The sequence below is a fragment of the Notothenia rossii genome, assembly GCF_949606895.1.
Source record: "Notothenia rossii genome assembly, chromosome: 1".
In the NCBI taxonomy this organism is placed as follows: Eukaryota; Metazoa; Chordata; class Actinopteri; order Perciformes; family Nototheniidae; genus Notothenia; species Notothenia rossii.
In genome coordinates, this window is record NC_136912.1 from 35718755 (window position 1) to 35734326 (window position 15572).

At 39.6% G+C, this 15572-nt stretch overlaps 1 protein-coding gene and 2 long non-coding RNA genes across 3 annotated transcripts in view; 1 reads left to right on the forward strand and 2 right to left on the reverse strand.

Moving 5' to 3' along the window:
* Positions 1–15572, reverse strand: part of LOC307021844 — a 135607-nt gene that overhangs the window by 80921 nt on the left and 39114 nt on the right. The gene's annotated exons all lie outside the window — the stretch shown is intronic.
* Positions 2272–4110, forward strand: LOC307028235. Its single transcript, XR_013804898.1, has 3 exons — positions 2272–2697; positions 3534–3647; positions 4070–4110. It is a non-coding gene; the product is annotated as an uncharacterized lncRNA (long non-coding RNA).
* On the reverse strand, positions 6270–8396 carry LOC307020304 (uncharacterized protein). Its single transcript, XM_079651545.1, has 2 exons — positions 7513–8396; positions 6270–7322 (listed from the first exon to the last, which is right to left on the reverse strand). Exons 1-2 carry the CDS (start codon positions 8329–8331, stop codon positions 6996–6998), a joined length of 1146 nt encoding a protein of 381 aa, XP_079507671.1. The 5' UTR covers positions 8332–8396; the 3' UTR covers positions 6270–6995.

Here is a 15572-nt window from a genome sequence, read left to right on the forward strand (position 1 = left end):
GAGGTCTGGGTCAGTCGGGTCCGGTTCCTTCCTTTTAATTTTTATATTTGTTATATTTCAGACTCCTCCGCATACCACTAGCGGAGCTGGCGTACCACCAGTGGTACCACAGGTTGAGAACCACTGTGTCATTGGTTGTTGGTTGTTCCTAGAGTCTCGAAAAGTACAATGGGAGCCAGAGCCTTTTCTTTTCAAACTCCACTTTTGTGGAATCAGCTTCCAATTTGTGTTCGGGTGGCAGACACCCTATCCGTCTTTTAGAGTGTGCTTAAGATCTTCCTTTTTGATAAAGCATATAGTTAGGGCTGATTAGATTCAGCCCCTAGTTTTTCTGCTATAGGCTTAGACTGTCGGGGACACCTTACTTCTTCCTTCTCTCTGTCTGTACCTGTGTATGCTCATGTTGCGAATAACCCAGCTTCCCCGAAATGTCTTTTTGGTGTGTATCTACGCCGGGATCCTGAGTCTTGGCTGATCCTGTTGCTGTGGTCCTGAGTCCTGGATCCTGAGTCCTGGATTTCGAGTAGTGGCTGAACCTGTCACTGTGGTCCTGACTCTCATCATACAACTTCCCTGATGGCTCCCACCGGATTGTTGACATCCTCCTGGATTCATCTTCCTATTATAGACACATGCATTTCTACGGAGCCCCCAAGGGGACATGGAGAAGAAAAAAAAAGAAAAAATGTTTTGCGAGATATCGCAAAACCTTTGCGAGATCTCGCAAAACCCCTTTGCGAGATCCCGCAAAATTTTTCGTTTAGCGCAATGTACTTCCGGCCGGTTCAGTTTGGCAACCTACAGTACTCTGGGGCAGCTTGTAACAGATGAAAGAGTCATGGAGGAGGATTTGGAAAGCTTTCTTCGCTCGAGAGAGGTCCCACAAGAGGACATCATGAAAATGCAAAGTGACAAGGTGCGTAGAACATTCATTCAATTCACGGAATAAGTTACCGTAACAGCACAGAGCCTGGAAAAGTCAAACACTTTATAAGTAATATGGAGCTAGCATGGCAGTTAAAAAATCCTTCTGTAAAACGTTTAATGCTGACTTCTGAATTTGATAAGCGCCGTTTGTTTACAAGTTAAGTGTTAGGGTGCTAGGTAGCAAGCTAGTGGTTGTTGGTAATGTATTAGTTATTTTATTTTTGCAGGTTGACAAGGCAGTGCTAACCATCATGAATGATGAACAAATGGCAAAGTATATCACTTCATATGGTGACCGAGTTGCTGTCCTCTCCTTCTGTCAACAAACAAAGCGCAGCACAGATAAAGAAACTCTTCTACAGACATTAAGAGATAAAATAGGAGCACGGAAAAGTAAATCAAAAACAAAAGGAGCATTGTGTGGTGCATCAGGTGTGTTTCAAAAAGAAGGTGAAGGGATGTCAAGACAAAGAAATAACGCAGCAGAAAAGACTACCAGGAAGATTGAAATTGGATGGCTTCATTTTCACAATAAGGAATACCAACAAGTGAGGACCTGCAATGGCGGGGGAACAAGACATGCATCGGTGGAAAAAACAACAACTGTTGCTCAGCTTTTGGAAATGGGAAAGAAGCTATTCTTCCCAAATGGCCACTCAACAAAAGGGCGAGTTGAAGACTTTACCTTTGATGTCTGTGATTTTAAAAAGAAACCAGATCCCTTCAGATGACACTGTTGGCAGACTTTATGAACAAACTAAACTGAAGCTGCTTAGATTTTACATATCCACAAAAGAAGAAGCCCACCCAAAAGATCAATCCCCATCTGAGGTAGAAACAGTTAGAGAAGATTCCTTATCTGTAGATTCATCTGTTGCCATCACTGAGGGAGCAGACTGAGCAGACTGAGGGAGCAGACTCACATGGATTGCAGATGAATTGATTACAGATCTGCCAGAACATGGATATTCATCTGACAGCGACAATAGCGATCAGGTTTGTGGCAGTAGGAAATATAAAGTCACTTTAATGACAGGGACAGATGGAAAGAGATAGTGCTTGAAGATTAAACTTCAGGTAATAACTAAATAAAGAAATGATGTACATGGATTTCATAAAACAGAAAGGTTCCATTGTGTGCCATCAGTCACCACAGTTAGTCAGCAACTTTCTACATAGCTATAGTTATGGTAGGGCTATTTAGCACACGCTTTTGTCCAAGGCGTTACCAACATACTTTCACCTCTGTATGTTTCAATTTTTCCAGGACTTTGTTGTTGACATGTGTGGTCAGATGCATACATTTCTTTTTGTTGCATATTTTTTTGCTATTTCAACTTTTATTTGTAATGCTTTGAAACATATCACTTATCTTAGAGACTCTGAGGGAAGATTGAAGAATATCTAAAAGTTATTGCACAGTACCTTTATGCTTAATAGGCTAATGTGTAGTCATATGTATTTTTTTGCACACCATTTGATATTAATTGTGAAACATGTTTTTCTCCCTGCCATTATTACAAATTACTGCTGACAACAAAAGTTGTTTTTTTGTAGCATTTCCAGATACAACCAAGATCCAAAAAACAAAGATCAACCTCTGACACTGTGACAGCAGAAGGTCCAAGGCAATCACATCGCTCCCATTCAACCCCAACAGACGAGGCAGATACACTTGTATGGGATCCGGAAGATGATCTTTGGGGAGCAGGTGGTGATGAGATAGTTGTGATAAAATGGAATGACGTCACACATGAGGATGTCACTCAGGTAATGTGATCAGGAAAGTGTTTGGGTAAGGGGGTAGAAATGCAAATATATGTATTAAAACCAAACCAGTAAACACAGAAAAGATTGAGAAATATATTGCTACTTCAATTCAATCAATTACATACTGTAGTTTTTTGTTGGATTTCAATAGTCAGTAAATTCGATTCAATTTATAGAAAAAGTCAAATGTGCATTCCTACTTTGAAAAAAATGTACCATGTCCTTTTATTTTTATGGCATATGTATTCTGTTCCCCGATTATTCTTTGGACACACGAATGAAATAACCTACAGTGCTGTGAAACGCTTACTGTACTTACTGAAATGTTAGCTCACCCCTTGTATATTTAGAGCTTCATTTTGCCACAGCATATTGATTAACATTTAATAGTTTATGCTGCTTTAGAACCTTTCACATTTCAACAAACCAAACAAGACCTGATGAAAACCTGTGGAATTCCACAAAGATTTTAATTTTGCTCATAAGCTCATAACTCATGGTGGCATGCACAACTTCACAATTCTCCTTTTTTTGCGATAATTTCTATATCAAACTACCATTTGTTGTGTATAGTGGTATAGCAAAGTCATGTACAACTTGTATTAAAATAAATGGTGTTATTTAGCAAGCTGCAGTAGAAGTGGAAAGCAACAGAGTCCTTTTGACTTGTGATTGTGCAGTAGTTTTTATAAACACGTACAAGTATTTCTGGTTTTAAATAGAAGATGATGTTGAAGACTATTACGGAAATACTTTTGTAAATTACGGTCTGCAATAACGTCTAAGACTTCAAAGTGTCTGCTGTCAATTAATAACATACTTAATTCATCCTTCAGAGTGCGGAGATGAATGGAGTACCAATGCAGGATTTACCACTCCCCTTGTCCTCTGATTTTGGCCTGCCTTCGGCACATGTGTCCATACATGAGGATACAGTGCAAACAGCACAGGTAAGATGCATCACTGCAAGAAACCCTGAACACATCCTTTAAACTACCGGTCTTGTAAGATTTCACATAACTGTGGCCTGTAAAACATTTGTATACTGTCCTGAGAGCTCTGGAGGAGCTCGGTCAGGTATAAAAAAAGTAACTTTGATGATTTTTATACTGAAGTTTTCAGTATTACCTCGGCTTTGAATTGGAGACAACAAATAGAAAGTCTGTGTTATAAACTGGAGGTGTGGTGGAGTTGGAAAGAAGGTCTTGTAAAAAATAGCTTTTGAGTTGCATTATGGGAAAAACATAGAATCCAATATTATATGGACCTTGATTCATACTCAACATTTAAACAATTAGGACATTTTGGCCTCTGCTTCATTCATTGACCAATCTTTTTGTGTGTGTTTGTATGATTTGTTCTTCTACTACAGGATTTGCTTTTAAATTCGAGCAGCCAACTATCCCCATCAACCTCAGCTGAAGGCTCAGTAAATCCAGAGAGCACGCGACGTGCATCAATTCACAGGACAAAGGTTGTTGAAGATCTTTTGGCTGTATTTATGGACAGTAGCATAATACATTTGACTCTAAAGATGGACTTTGTAAATGAAAATGCTATTGATGATAATGGAGTGTCAAGGGAGGTTTACACTGCATTCTGGGAGCAATTTCTTGAAACGTGTGAAGGGGAAGCAGAGCGAGTTCCAAGGCTGAGGCCAGATTTCTGTGAGGCTGAATGGCAAGCAGTTGGACGGATCTGGGTGAAAGGATTACTGGACCATGGTGTCATGCCAGTGAGGCTATCAAAGGCTTTCATTTTAGCCTGCATTCATGGAGTCGACTCCGTTGATGTAGACATCCTGATGACATCGTTTCTCAACTACCTCTCTCCTGTTGAGAGATCAGCTGTGGAGAAGGCTCTCCAGGGCACAATGGAGGAGAGTGATGAAGAGGACTTGCTCGACCTTTTCACAAGGATGGGTTCCCATTTCCTACCGGCAAAGAACAACATGGAGCCTGCCATCGAAACAATGGCTCATAAAGCCATTCTCCAAGAGCCAAAGTATATCGTCGATTGCTTCTTGACACCCATGTCACTTGTACAGCTGAAACTGCCTGACAAGGACAGTGTGTTGTCTCTGTATGAGAAGAAGAAAGCCACAGGCAGAAGAGTGTCCCAACTGTTTGAAACAACCAACGTGGTGCTGTCTCAGAGAGAACAGACCACTTTCAACCACCTCCAACGATATGTGAAAAATGCTGACCAAGCCAAAGCTGAAAAAATCCTGCGTTTCTGCACTGGTTCTTCTGTCATATTTGTTGACAGAATTTGGGTGTGCTTTAATGCTGAAACTGGGCTCAGCAGAAGGCCTGTTGCTCATACCTGTGGAGCTATCCTTGAAATACCGTGTACCTACAGCTCTTTCCCTGAATTTCGCACGGAATTTGACAATATCCTGTCCAGCAACTACTTTGAAATGGATATCCTTTGAACTTGAGAGCAGTCATTATCAGGCCTGATAGTAACAGTTTGGAATATTATTTTGATTTAATATTTTTGTGTTTTTTTTTTCATTGAAACAACTGATGCACTGAACCGTGTAATGAGCAGTCTGCAATTCTATTTTCTGCTTTAACAAGGATATTAAAAAAATTTTAATATGCTTTGAGAATGACTGCAGTTTTCATTTTTGTCAGTTTGATCGTAACCCAGTTTAGAGGCTGAGATTAAGTGTGTTTTTTTTGCAGCTAAGAAAGCTAAACGGTGTTGTCCGTCACTGGTCGAATTGTTAATTGTTGATGTTATGGTGTTAAAGAGTCAGTCCTTTTTGATAACTCTCAGAAAAAAAATGTTTGAAATTTAATGTGGAAATAGTTATGTTAGATCCTGTTTACAAAAAGGTGATGTTGAAAGTGTGAAATGTGGCCTGAAAAGACTACCCTCTAATTACAAGCCCTCAGAATGTATAAATAATATTACCAACATATCACTTTCATTTACTGCCATCTTAACATGGCACCGAATTATAACTCAATGCTATTTTCTTTGGAAACAGAAATCGTGTGTATGTAGATGTGCATATGAAGTGACGTATACATAATGTTACATTATTTTTTTATTTCTCAATTGGTCTTAATAAATTGACAAACCAAACTGATTAGGCACATTTTAAATTGAATCAGGGTTGCAAGCCAGGATTTCACACCAGATAAAAATACAAAATTACTATTAATATTTCCACACTGTTAAAAGATCAGCTTGTGCTGTTATTTTCTACCCCTTTCTGACATTAAAGTGCCTGTCAACACAGGCATCACTGTGTTTTCTGTTAATTACATGTAACTTGATGTTCGTACTACTTGGTTCTAGCATTACTAAAGTCCTATACATTTTCACACACACTATTTTTGTTTCACAATTCGAAAACACATCAGAATCAGAATACATTACATGTTACTGGTTAGACGCTTTTATCCAAAGCGACTTACATACTCAATACTGTGGACAAGGAGCAATTTGGGGTGAAGTGTCTTGCCTAGACACAACGACATGCAGTGGGGTTTGAACCTCTGACCATCTGATCCCCATAACAAGGCTCTATCCACTGCGCCACACGCCTCACTCAATGAATACCTTTATTAGTCCAACAGAGGGGACATTTACATTGTTACAGCAGAAAAGAGCCAAAGACAGCTTAATGTTACCTAAGAAGCATGCATAAAAAAGTATTAAAGATAAACAAATTATAATTTAAACAAAGTTAGACAATTTACAAAATACACATCCTGTAAAAGTTTATAGGTATATATTGCACAGTTATTAACGGCATATATATATTGCACATGGTTGGTATTTAACAACAGGGGGTGTTATAGTCTGTGTTATTGTGTGTGTGTGTGGGGGGGGGGGTCTACTAGGGGCTGTACTGGTTATATAGTCTGACCGCTGCTCCCTCTCTCTGAGACAGCGGGGGTGCAGCAGCCTGTCACTGAAGGAGCTGCACAGTGAGGACAGGGTCATGCCATCACATGTATATAAAAGGGGGGAGTGATGTTGACAAGGCAGTATTTTAGTCATCTTACAGTTCATAACACCTTAACAGGACTGGTGTCTACAGAATCTAAAATATTCAACAGCTTAGACTTTACTGACATATTCTAAATGCTTAGTCAACTTAAAGATAGGATTTCAAATTAATTATATGAGCTATGCACACACATGACCTAAGTTCATCAAGCAAATGCAGTGAGTAGCATTACTACTTTGTGAAAGAAACTACAGGCATAAGAGCTATATACTCCCAGAAACAAACAAGCAGTGCGGTGACGGTGAGTTCCAATGTCACGGTATATGATTTAGAGAGATGCACTGATGGCCTCTCTTAGGTGCATATACAAGTTCACAGCCTGATATGGGTCTGTTTGTAGAGTCAGATGGGACTCGCCCATAAAGATGTGGCATAGTTCGTACACATCTGGATCACATGGTATGGCCAGCCGAAAGACACATTCATTTTTGCACAGTTGAACGTGTTCGTCTTCAACAGGGGAAAGGTAGTCTCTTGTCCGGTAAAGGTCAGGCACAGCATACATCACATTTGGCCGACCGCTGGGGACGTTCAGGTTTCTCGACGGCCTGATGGTGTGCGCGTTCCAAACCTGTGCAGTGTCATCCAACTCATCCTGTTAAAAAGAATGAAATACATTTAGTAAGAACTGTACATACGCATCAACTTAAATAGAGAACAACATTATGGCATCCACACATAACCACCAACCCCGCCCTCTGTCTGTGTCCTTCACTCTCTCCTCTCTTTCTTTTTCTCTCCTCTAACTCACACGCACAGCACATACACACAATGTATTAACTCACCTGGATGAGTCCCATGCAACAAAATTGAAGGAGGCTTTTGTCCAGAAATCCACCATCAAAATGCCCGTTGTCTCTGAGGTCTCCAAATAAGCACATCCAAAACTCCGCGCACTCTCTGCGAAGAAAACCCCACCAATACTCGATTTGTTGATTGGCGGTGCTGGCTCCCTCCAAGTAGCTTTCATGGGTGCCGTCTGGGCTAGTAGGTACGAGGAAACGCTGAATGCCTCGAACATAGCCATTTTCTGTTCCAAGATCGCCCCTCACCAGTCTAGGGCAGCCCCCTAAACGCTGCACTGCTTCCATGTAATATCCCCCAATCAACTTTGGGTCACTACTTGTTGTGTAGGCATTAAGCCAGATAATTTTTCTTGAATACCCATCGATACATCCATTTATACAAATGCCATATGGCTTCAGTTTATCATACGAATCCAGGTGCCAGATGAAGTTTGGCCCTTTGGAGAAGTAACGCCTTCGTCTGAGTCGTCCTGCTTGCCTTAATGCCACTCCTCTGGGATCCAGCTCCTTCAGTACCAAGCGCACATCCTCCTTCCTCACACGCAGTCCATGCACTCTGCATTTTGCATACATCCAGCGGTACCCATGAAGCTGCCCAGAGTACTGCAACTGGTTGCGAATGAAATCCACCAGGACCGCAAGCTCAGAGTATACATGTCGACGTGCATGTCCCCTCGCTCGGAGTTTCCTCTTGAGGTGTCTTTCACTTATGATAAACCTGTGCCTATTGCCAAGCACTGATGTTATGTCTTTATATTTTAAGCCAAGCTCAAAGTAAAAATCGATTAACTGCTCCATTGTTGTGGTTTCTGTGTCGCTGAACTGACCCGGAAGTACATTGAGCGAAATGAAAACCTTTGCGAGATCTCGCAAAAGTATTGCGAGATCTCGCAAAACATTTTTTTTTTTTTCTTTTCCATGTCCCCTTGGGGGCTCCGTACATTTCCAAACATACACTGAACAAAAATATAAATGCAACACTTTTGTTTTTGCTCCCATTTTTCATGAGATGAACTCGAAGATCTAAAACATTTTCTATATACACAAAATAACCATTTCTGGGGGGGTCCGAAAACCCTAGGGTTAAACCCTAACCCTAACCCTAACATGTCACCCATTGAGAATGTTTGAGATGCTCTGGATCGGCGTATACGACAGCATGTTCCAGTTCCTGCCAATATCCAGCAACTTCGCACAGCCATTGAAGAGGAGTGGACCAACATTCCACAGGCCACAATCAACAACCTGATGAACTCTATGCGAAGGAGATGGGTGACATGTTAGGGTTAGGGTTTAACCCTAGGGTTTTCGGACCCCCCCAGACCAAAGCAAAACTGCACGTTTCAGAGTGGCCTTTTATTGCGGCCAGCCTAAGGCACACCTGTGCAATAATCATGCTGTCTAATCAGCATTTTGATATGCCACACCTGTGAGGTGGGATGGATTATCTTGGCAAAGGAGAAGTGCTCACTATCACAGATATTTGCAAGATGTGCAAGCTATCTGCTCTCCTGATTTCAATGGGGAGCTCATTCCACCATTTTGGAGCCAGGATAGCAAACCCACGTGTTTTTGCTGATGGGAACTTGGGTCCCCCTCGCAGTGCGGGTGCAGCGAGCTGTTTGGCTGATGCAGAGCGGAGTGCACGTGCTGGGGTGTACGGTTTAACCATGTCCTGGATGTAGGAAGGGCCAGATCCATTCGCAGCATTATACGCAAGTACCAGTGTCTTGAAGTGGATTCTAGCATCGTTGTACGATGTGAGGGTCCAAGGACAGAGGGTGTCGTATTGTCATACTGATATTCTGTACAAACTGTGAAGTCCACTGAGACATATTGGGCTATATAAATAAACATTGATTGATTGATTGATTGATTGATTGATTGATTGATTGATTGATTGATTGATTGATAAAGTAACACGTATTGTACATAAAATCGGCACTGTTTGCACAATAACTTTGACCTGCACTCATATGTGTAAATATATTTAACAATCCGGACTCAAATAACTATGTAGAATTTGTTTTACTCATGTGTTTCAGCCATACTAATAGTATGTATTCATTTAGTTGGTCGATCTTTCACCATGACCAACAGTTGTCTACATTAGCTTGTGTGGTATCAGCAGAAAGGGGTCAACCTAGAATTATTTAAAGTCTGGGGTGAAAGAAGATGCAACGTGACACTGCATGAGGTCAGGAAGAGTTCAACTACGCATGCAGTTTGAGGTGTATATAAGCTGTAGATTATTTTGGTCTAAAGGGCATTACACTATTGACTGCTTCGGTGCAAGGTAATGAGTCTCTTATAATGCTGTACAGCAATATAATATTTAACTTCAACCATATCTGTGTCTGTGTTTTATTGATTCCTCTTTGTCTTATTATTTTATGTTGTGAGTGTTACACCGGATCCACGACATGTTCATTTAATTTATTTCTTGTTTTACCAGCTTCTAGACTGTATATCATTTAACTGTGTATCTTAATTATATTAATATTGTGTGAATCTGTACTGTACTTTTGCTCTTACTGTTACTTACTGTTAACGTGTTAAGTGTCTACATAATACAACACCTAACTACATACTCTGTGTTACTTTTATTAACGCTGAAACTGGCTTTCTCTTATTCTAGTATTGCAGGGCCACCAGAAACCCACAATCAAGTGTGCAGAATCCAACAGAGAAGGATTCTTTTGTTAACCCTTAGATGCATAAGTGGGGACAAAAATGTACATGTAAGTATTATCTTCATTTATCAACTCCATGACTTTTCTGTGATCGAGTATCATGATGGTCAACAAAGTAGACACTAGTTAGCTAACTACAAAATAATGTTAGTAGTAGCTAGCTAACATTACACTAGCCACCAATTGCTGTTGGAAATGCAGTACCCCAGTGTGCAATGGTCACAGCCAAAAGCAAATAGTTTGTGACAACTGCACACAGTGAATAGAGAAAAGACATTTGTGTGGGCACATGTGAGTGGACAGTGTTCTGGTCTTATGTATGTTCATTCTCTTTTGTATCCTCCAGACAGATGGACATACTAACAATAATTTTTGAAGAATTTTGATGTTATTTCTTGTGATTTTTTTAATAAAAAGTTATAAATAAGCATGTTAAATGTAAAATCAGTCTTTTGTTGACCCAAATATAATAAATATAATCACCTTTAACCAAAATTAAAGAAATTTTTTAAATTCATTGCAAAAACACATTGATTCTAATTGGGGTCATTTTTGACCCCACTCATGGAAGAGTGTAGGTATTGGTCGTTCATGCATCCAAGGGTTAAATAACCTCAGAGGAACACGATCAAAAGGGGAATTTCAAAGAAAGCCCATTGAAAAGAGCCAGAGAAGTAAAGAAAAAAAGTTAAAATGACAAGGTTCAATTAAATCAAATGTAAAATAGAAAAGAAAAAGAGATCTTCAAGCTCATAAAGGCCTTTCACACTTTCAGTACAGGTTATATAATTAACCTCCACATGGTTAAAGGGTACAGCTCGTTTACAATTTAATACAAACAACTTGCACAGCTCCTCCTGAATATAGTGTTGCTCTGCAGATTTAACAAGAACTAATCAAGTTGTTTGTCCTTGAACAATGAGACATTCTCCAATGCAGAAAGGTCATGCTAAATGTCAAGTTGTTTCTGAAATTAGATGTTGTAATGGAAATAATAAATGGAAAAAATGATAATAATGAAACTGTAAGGAGTCAAATAAAGGTTCAGCAGCATCCACCGACTTCCATTTGAATTTGATTAGAAATTGAAATATACTTTACTATAATATATAAATAAAATATAATATTCACGATTTTTTTATATTTGTCATGTAGCAAGGGTCCTGTTCTTCAGTTTTGGAACAAACACTGGTCGTTATTGCAAAAGGAATCCCAACAGTGTAATCACCGCTTATTACACAGCTATTTACTCAACAAGTAAATTGTTCCTGTTGGATTTGTATCATGTGTAATTAATACAGTGGCTACATAGTTTGGCAGGTCAGACTATTACAAGTAAAATCATAATAAAAATAAGCCTGTAAAATATGCCAGTAGAAAACAGCTTATGTGGACGAGCAGCATATCACTCCAGTGGTCGGCATATGCCACTTAACCACATTGGTAAACAATTAGCACGTCACTCTTTTGAAGAGTATAAAGTTTGGGAAGTTTTTCTTCAATTTAATCTGGCTTCGTAGGATTAAAAGCAACATGAGAATCAGCCCGACACAGTCTGGCATTGTTCATGTTCTGAGCAGCATTGCCAAGAAAATTGGTGACATAAGCGGTGATTAACGAAACAAGTTCGCATTTAGAACTAAGATCAAAGCAAACCAGCACCAGCATGGAGCTACAACCAAGCTGATTTTCAGTGGAAAGGGGGTAAAGAGTTCTTCTCTGCAGTAACTGAACAGTCCATGGTGAAAATCAGCAATCTTCTGCAAATACACACATTCGCTGTGTCGATAACTTTGTGATAAGGACTGAGTGGAAGCCACTGTTGGAGGTTCTGTCTCTTGACATTTTAGTCTTGCTTTTCTTTTTCTCCTCACCTACTATCTCTCTCACTCTCTGTGTTAGCCATCTGACCCTCTTCCTTACCACCCGACAAAAAAATGTTCCAGTTTTTCTCCATTAAATGTAAGAGATAGGATGGTGAAGCTGACCTGAGAAGTTTTTATCTATTTATGATGCCCTCCCCGGACTCTAGAGTATGTGGAAACAAAGTGGGTGGTATCATGACAACTTTCTATTTTTATTTTCTTCACTTTTTGAATAGAACATTTGCTAAGGTTATTTGCTGTACACTCAAAACCAAATGTATTGTCAACTACCATTTTTAGAAAGGACATTTTGTATGTACTTTTTTGGCTTATAAAGCCACGTGATGAAATTCCCAAACTATCAGAGATGGACAGATGCAGAAAGGTTGGTGAATCTTCATATTACATGTTAAACCTTTTTCAACCAAAAGTTTTCAGGAACTGTGGATCCTGAGGAACAAAATTCATGAACTATAAAAAGTCCCTCTTGTCTAACCCTGCTTGCATTTAGCGGCTTTAGAAATGGTGTGGCCACACATGAAAAGAGACATTTATCCTAATTTTCCATTAAGTTATTGTTGTGGGATGTTTTTGATATCTGTAATGAATGCATGAAAAGGAGAGGAGCATAGTAAACGATGAGTTGCTTGATGGTTATTTATTGCCATGAAACGACTCTTCCACTCAATGCCTTTATCAATCACTCATGTTCCCTAGTGCTTTCATCTCCTTCTCTTTCTCTATCCTTTAGCCCTCTGCAGTCAACATGTTGAAGTGTATCTGAGCAAGACATTTAACGGCCAATGGCAACGGTGTGTGAGTGCGTGAGAATGTGTCCCTGAGCAGGAGGCACTTTTAAGCCTACACTGTAAAAAATTGCTGTGAAATCCACAGCTATGTACAGTGTTTGTGCACAGTAAATGACTGTATACCATTTTAGAGTATAATACCATGTTTCCAACCAAAAATTACAGCAACTCTGGAGTTACTGTAGAAATAGCAGTATTAACGTCCCAACTGTGTAAAATCACAGTGACCAACAATGCACTGTAGATGATCACAGTAACCAACAACGCACTGTAGAAGATCACAGTAACCAACCATGCACTGTAGAAGATCACAGTAACCAACAATGTACTGTAGATATTCACAGTAACCAAAAAAGAAATAACCAACCGAAAAACCCCATTTCTAGAATAGCTAAAATATCTAAAAACGTGTAAATACTGTGATTACCTTTACAGTATTTAACTGGCAGCAATTGACAAGTTACTTTCTATAATTCATTGTACAGTAAGTAACTGGCAACAATTGACAAGTTACATACTGTAATTCATTTTAAAGTAAGTAACTGGCAACAATTGACAAGTTATTTACTGTTTACAGTAAGTAACTTGTCAATTGCTGCCAGTTAAATACTGTGAATTTCACGGTACGTTTCTTACAGTGTATGGTTGCGGTCCAATAGTCCAAAAATCTGCTCCTAACATTGAACCCTATCGTCTATTCCTTGACCTCTGTGTGAAACGTCACGGGGTTAAGGGATAGTGGATAGGAGAATTCAAAAGGACTTAGGAGAGTACTTTAGAGAATCCAAATACACTTTCACTATTCGACGTGTTTATGATGCGCCAGTGGACGTCATAAATGTGCGTCTGCTGCTGTGGGGAAACTACAGTTTTCTACAGCGGACTACAACATGGATGTTTAATAAGAACGACGGACTACTGTAAACTCATCTAGAGACTCTGCACCGTGCTCTGATGCTGTTGTGTTATGCTTTATGAACGTGGACAACAGAGAAACACATTCTTCATGACAAAAGTTGGAATTGAAAGGAAAGTAAAACTTATGCTCGTCATAACGTTCATATTTCTCTTTTTGATTATAATACTGATGATGGTTCAAAACAAAGCACTTTGGCAACTTACCACATACGTTTTAAAAAGCTTAATAACAACCGTAACTTTCCTGATATAATTTCTCGGTCATAATCGGTTGTTTCCGTGAACGGCCGACTGTTGTGAGAGGGCAAATGCTGCTGCCGCAATTCATTGTGGGGCAGCATTTTCTCCTCTCCTTTCATAAAGGGAGGTCCAGTGGTTCCTAAGCAAAAGGAGGTTATAAAGGAAGTTTGAAACCTCCTTTCCTATCATCTAGAGCAGGGGTTCCCAAAGTGGGGGTCGCGAGATGATTACAAAATTAAAATTAAAACAATTTTTTTTTATTATTATAATAATAACATTTGCATAGACATTTTCAGGGGCGGACTAGCCATCTTTATAATTTCCACTAGCGCAGTGTTTCTCAAACTTTTTCATACCAAGGACCACTTAACCAATAAAAAACACTCATGGACCACCTTACTCCACAAATATCCAAAAACAATAGGCCTGCTTAACCATTCCAACAGTATATAACAAATTACAGCCTAATAATGACAGCTTAACCTACTCTATATCGCTTCGTTCACACATTAAATCAACAATACAAATACAACTACAGATTGTATAAGCATTTAGTTCAAATGCGATTTAAAATCCTCTCAGGTTTTACACCTCTTATTATGAAATGTAGACTACATTTATTATGTAGTATTATTTTAAACACAAGTTTATGTCCGAGCCAACAGACTCACAGATTGTTGGCTACTGAGACATATGCAAAATACACCGCATGTAGTACGACACAAACCTCCGCTGTGGATTTTCAAAACAAAATAAAGTAAAACTATGGTCGCAGGCCCAAGTCTAACTCTCTGAGGCCTGCATGGTCTGTCTACAAAACAAAAATAAAAAAACGTTTATGCAGCCCCAACAACAGCCTCTGATCATCAACAGACTTCATGCAATGCTCCATCAGATGCATATATTAGATAATTATCTCTATCTCATTCATAACACATCTAAATCTACTCTCAGCATGGATAAATGTTCATAAAATACATCCATTGTTTGTTCTATACGCTTCTTGAAATCCTAAAAAACACATCGTTTTTCTAGAACAGATTACAAATCGCCTGAAAATGGTACAAACAAGGTGTTGCGCTGGGCTATATCATGCAATCGAAAGTGAAACTTAAGCTTGCTCCATTGCGGAGATATTACCGCGAGAGTGCGGAAAACTGAAATTAATTCACTAGCCCCCCCCCCCAATTTCTATTTTGGAACTCAACATGGCGTCCCAGACCCAACGTTTAGAAACGCTGACTTTTTTACCACCATTAGATATTACTGACAGTAGGGATGCTCCCATCACCAATCTTGGGGGCGATCGCCGGAATCAGTATCTGCCGATACCGATCGCCGATCCGATCAAGTGGGTGGGGGCTATGGGGATCTTCCATTTAAAGTGAAACTCAGTTAATGTGGCTCATTCACTGTGCCACGGCCACCCCCAGCTGAATCCTGGCCACCCTATTGGCCACCCCAAACACCCTCACCACGGGGGCCGAAACAATTTTAGAACATTAAGAAAAAAA